This window comes from Hipposideros armiger, unplaced genomic scaffold (assembly GCF_001890085.2).
Source record: "Hipposideros armiger isolate ML-2016 unplaced genomic scaffold, ASM189008v1 scaffold_549, whole genome shotgun sequence".
NCBI lineage: Eukaryota > Metazoa > Chordata > Mammalia > Chiroptera > Hipposideridae > Hipposideros > Hipposideros armiger.
Window position 1 is genome coordinate 1,230,511 of NW_017731899.1, and position 4,332 is coordinate 1,234,842.

At 43.3% G+C, this 4,332-nt stretch overlaps 1 protein-coding gene across 1 annotated transcript in view; it reads right to left on the reverse strand.

Annotated features, from left to right (window-relative positions):
* LOC109396921 (deleted in malignant brain tumors 1 protein) overlaps positions 1-4,332 on the reverse strand; it is a 147,298-nt gene that overhangs the window by 74,431 nt on the left and 68,535 nt on the right. The window contains exons 24-27 of the mRNA XM_019669164.1: positions 3,573-3,626; positions 2,441-2,506; positions 1,142-1,456; positions 3-13 (exon numbers count right to left, since the gene is read on the reverse strand). Coding sequence (XP_019524709.1) covers positions 3-13; positions 1,142-1,456; positions 2,441-2,506; positions 3,573-3,626 — 446 coding nt within the window. The remainder of the gene's footprint in view (positions 1-2; positions 14-1,141; positions 1,457-2,440; positions 2,507-3,572; positions 3,627-4,332) is intronic.

The following is a 4,332-nucleotide window of genomic DNA, read 5'->3' on the forward strand; positions in this document are numbered from 1 at the left end:
GATAATTCTGCTTCTGTTTATTAGGAAAAGAAAGATTACTTTTTTGTTTTAAGACAGCAGTTGTGACATTCTGGTCATCAGATCACAGTATAAGCACCCTGGACTTGCTGGATATACAAATTTTCACACCCCACTCTAAGCGTACTGAATCAGAAACTCTGGGTGGGGTGTAACAGTATGTATTTTAATAAGCTCTTGACATAATTCTGATGGACAGTTAAGTTAAAAAAAACACTACTTTGGATTAAAAAAAAGGATTGCAATGACCTCATGGTTTTTCCTAGTGGCAGACTTACTCTAAAAATCACATAACTATAATTTTTAAACTGATGTCATTTCTTTGCCTATTAGGAAGGATCAGACCTCACAGACTCCAAAAGGATGATTTACTGATCTAATCACTCTGGGAAGTAATTTTTCTCTCAGAGAGATGATTTGTGATGATTGATAGTCCTAGTCATAGAAAACTATATCCTAAAGTCAGTGACTACTAATTATAGTCCTGCAATGGCCCCTGAAGAGTCCTGTCTTTCCTGCAGCTGCCTGGTTATTTAGTTTTGATTTGGGAAGTTTCCTGCACCCAGGAGACTGTGTACAGCTAACTCATTCCAAACTCACTTCTGCGGATGTTACTCTTTAGTATTGAGCCCTTGGCTAAGCCACACCCTAAATGGTTCCAAGGATCTACCCTCCAGCAACTGCCCAGAAGAGGGGCCATTCAGTTCAGGATTAGCAGCTTTCCTGGAGCAGGAAAGCATGAATGCAGGAGAACAAGGTCAGTGCCACACATCTTTGTTCTGAATCCCTTCTCTTGTGGTGGGTTGACATACAGACTGAGAAAGCCTTTTAAGCTTTAAGCGATCTGAACCAATCAAACCAGCCTCTGCAAGCTACTCAAAGCTTGATTTAACAGGGTTATTTTCATTCCATTTCTTCCACACAGAACAAATATTAGAACTAGAAGCAAGTACAATGGGACATAGATATAGCCCAAATCAATCTTATCTGGGGAGGAGGAGACTGTTAGTGTGGAGAGAGGAAACCATTAGCTCTCACAGTAGGAGGTCACTGGTGCATTTTCTCATGTTTTGTAATGACCCATTCTGTCCATGAGGCATTTAGAGTGAAAATAGACCCTCACCTGAGCAGATGGCTCCGGCGTTCTGGTGGTCACAGTTGTGAGTGAACCAGGTGTCGTGGGCACACAGGGCCAGGTGCCTCTCCTCACCACTGCAGTGCACATTGTCCAGGAGAATCTTCCCAAAGCCAGGGCTGAAGTGGGTACCCAGGGAGGCAGACACTGCCTGACCGCATCCAAGCTGCCTGCACACGACGTGCGCCTCCTTCAGACCCCAGCCGTCACTACACACCGAACCCCAGTTGCCCTGGTAGAAAACCTCCACCCATCCAGAGCACCTTCCACTGCCGTTAACGAGCCTCAGCATGGGCCAGGCTTCTGTGGAAATGAATATAAAGGTATATTTTTGCAACTTATCTCTTGAACTTGTCTTATTTGCCTAGCTTACAAATTAGGGGGAATCTTTCAATTACTCCATGTGCATAAGAATATTCTAGGAAAAATCTGCTTAATAATTATACCACTGTGATGTGCCCTTTACTAGTCACTCAACAAGGCAGATTAGATTTTAGAATGTGTATTTCTCATGCATTGGTAATTTAGGACTTGATATCAGCCGGGCAGACATGAAAAATTTAGAAAATGTATTTCTGTCAGTGATGAAATGCATAAATTAAGTGGTTGATTAAAAAAATGTAACACTATAGCAGTTAAAAACAGTCAAATATATATATTCCATATCTATATCTATCTCAACATGGATGAATCTCAAAAATATAACAGTGAGTAAAGAGCAAAAGGCACTGAATGATATATAGGAATCAATATCATTTGTGTGAAAGAAAAACAAAATAACATATATAGAGATCACATAATTCACATTTGTAAAAATATTAAAAATGAACTATAAAGATATATACTAAATTCAAGATAGTGTCTCTGAAGAAGGAGAAACTAGAGAGTGGGATTGGGGGATTTGGGAAACTTCAAATGTATTTGTAATTTTTATTTCTTGATAAGACTGGAAAACTAATATAACAAAATATGCACACCAGTCACGTGTAGGTAAAGAGGACATTGTTATTTGCTTTCTTATTCCCTGTGTTGTCTGAGCTTTAAAATGTTTCTCTGGAACAGAAGGAAAATTGGATGACCAGGATGACTAGGTGCCAAAAACAAGTAGGAAGCACAGCTCCTCAGCCCCAGTCCTGGGGACCGTGATCCTTTCCCCCTTACGATGGTCCTTCCCAGTGCACCTCTGAAACCTCTGACTGGGCAGCTCCCCAGGCTCCCTTCCCAGTTGTGATGGTCCCCCCTGGGGTTCGCGAGTGCAATGGCATGTGCTGTGAGTAAGTTGGCTACCTGATGAACTGGGCCAAAGATCATCAGCTCTGTGACTCAGAGATGGCAAGTCGACCACAGGTAGCTCTAGAACAACATGGAAACCATGGTTAGGACCAAAACTTCTCTTGAGACAGATACAAGAACACATCAGGAAAAGACTCAACTGGTGAGGAGCCACGAGCTATGCCCCCACCTCACTACAACATCTGGACTGGCCACATGCCAATAAAGAACGACTTGCTCTCTAATGAGGTTGGAGTCAAGTTCAGGTGGCTGACAGAAAGCTCCTAAATGTCATCCTGTTGCTCCCAAATGCCTCGCCTCCTTTTAACCCAACATCAACTCCAGGTTCTATACTGGGGTGCTGAGCAGCAGTACAATAAGTCATTGAAGAATTACGCAAAAGTTTTAAAAATCATTGTATCATAAGGATGCTGATTATAATGGATGACCCCATGGAGGACATTATCTAACCTAGTGACATGATCCATCTGCTCGTACCTCCCATTTGGATGGTAAGGTATGTACTATGGGATTAGTGATGGGAGCACTGCTCTACCTGGTAAGACAGTTGGTAACATTTCATTATCTGCTGAGGCTGAAAAATAAAAAAAATAGTTGCTAGAAGGACTGGCTTCATTAGTGTTCACACGTGTAAAATCCTAATACTTCTTTCTGAGGAGGGAGATTAGCACAAATAGGGGCTACTGGCATTTTCCAGGGTGGTGCTTGTGTCTCTTAGAGCAGAGAAATTTTGCCTCTACTGTGCACTGTCTAGAAGGACTGTTCTTAGTCAAGACCAAAGTTGACCCTGAAGGGGGCCAAACAGCCTGTCTGCACACGCTCTGCCTGCACATTCATTCATTGATTCAATAAACTTTTATTAGGTGCCTATAATGTGCCAAGCACTGTAATAGGTGCTAGAGATGCCATGATGAGCAAGGCAGATGAAACCCTTGTCCTTGTGGAGCTTAAAATCGATGCTGAAGGTGACATTGGGCATCACCATTGTCCTGAGTGCCCTTGGTCGTGAATTTTCCCTGGCTGTGAGATTCCACTCACCCTTCCTATGGGCTTAGAAGGCTGGAAGTGGCATGTGCAATGTATCACACCCATTTTTTGTTTTTTTATTTATAGCTCATCGACGTACCTGATGATATGGTTGGGTGGTTAACGTCTTCTGGGATGGTGGAAGCTGAGAGTGCTGTTGGAAAAACAGAAAATGACCAGAAAAATGACCCCTGATATTTAATACTGAATGGAAAGAAAAGGACTTTTTTTTCCATCTGCTTCGTATTTCTAGGAAAAGAATTCAATTAGCTTGATACAAATGCATTCAGCATAGAGAATCTTAAGGGAACTAGCAGCCTTGAAAACATTATGCCACAGAAAAGGCCACATATTATATGAAATACCAAGAACAGGTAAACCCATAGAGACAGAAAGCAGGCTGATGATTGCCAGGCGCTGGGGGCAGGAATTGTGACAAAATGCTCACGGTTATTGGCAAAGAGCAGAAATGCTGGACCCCCTTCAGCTGGCTCAACAGCTGTGGAGCAGAATCCCCTCTTCCCTGAACGGCGCTACTTCACAAGACGCACCTCAAGGCAGAGACGAGCCCCGCCCACTGCACGACTGTGCTCCTGGCTCTCCACCCAGCGCTTCATACTAACTCACTGACTGTCTCACCACGGCTCCTTGAAATGCATAGTTATTACCCCCATTTTCCAGGTAAGAAGACAACACAAAGAGGTAAAGAAACCTGAGGAGAGCCACACCACACAGCTGGGCGGTAGGAGAGGGTGGCTTCACCCCCGATGGTCCAGCGGCTGGCTCTGAGCATTGTGCTGTCAAGTAAATGGAATACGCCACTCGGATTTCAAAAGAATCCTTAGTCACTTAGCCGTGTG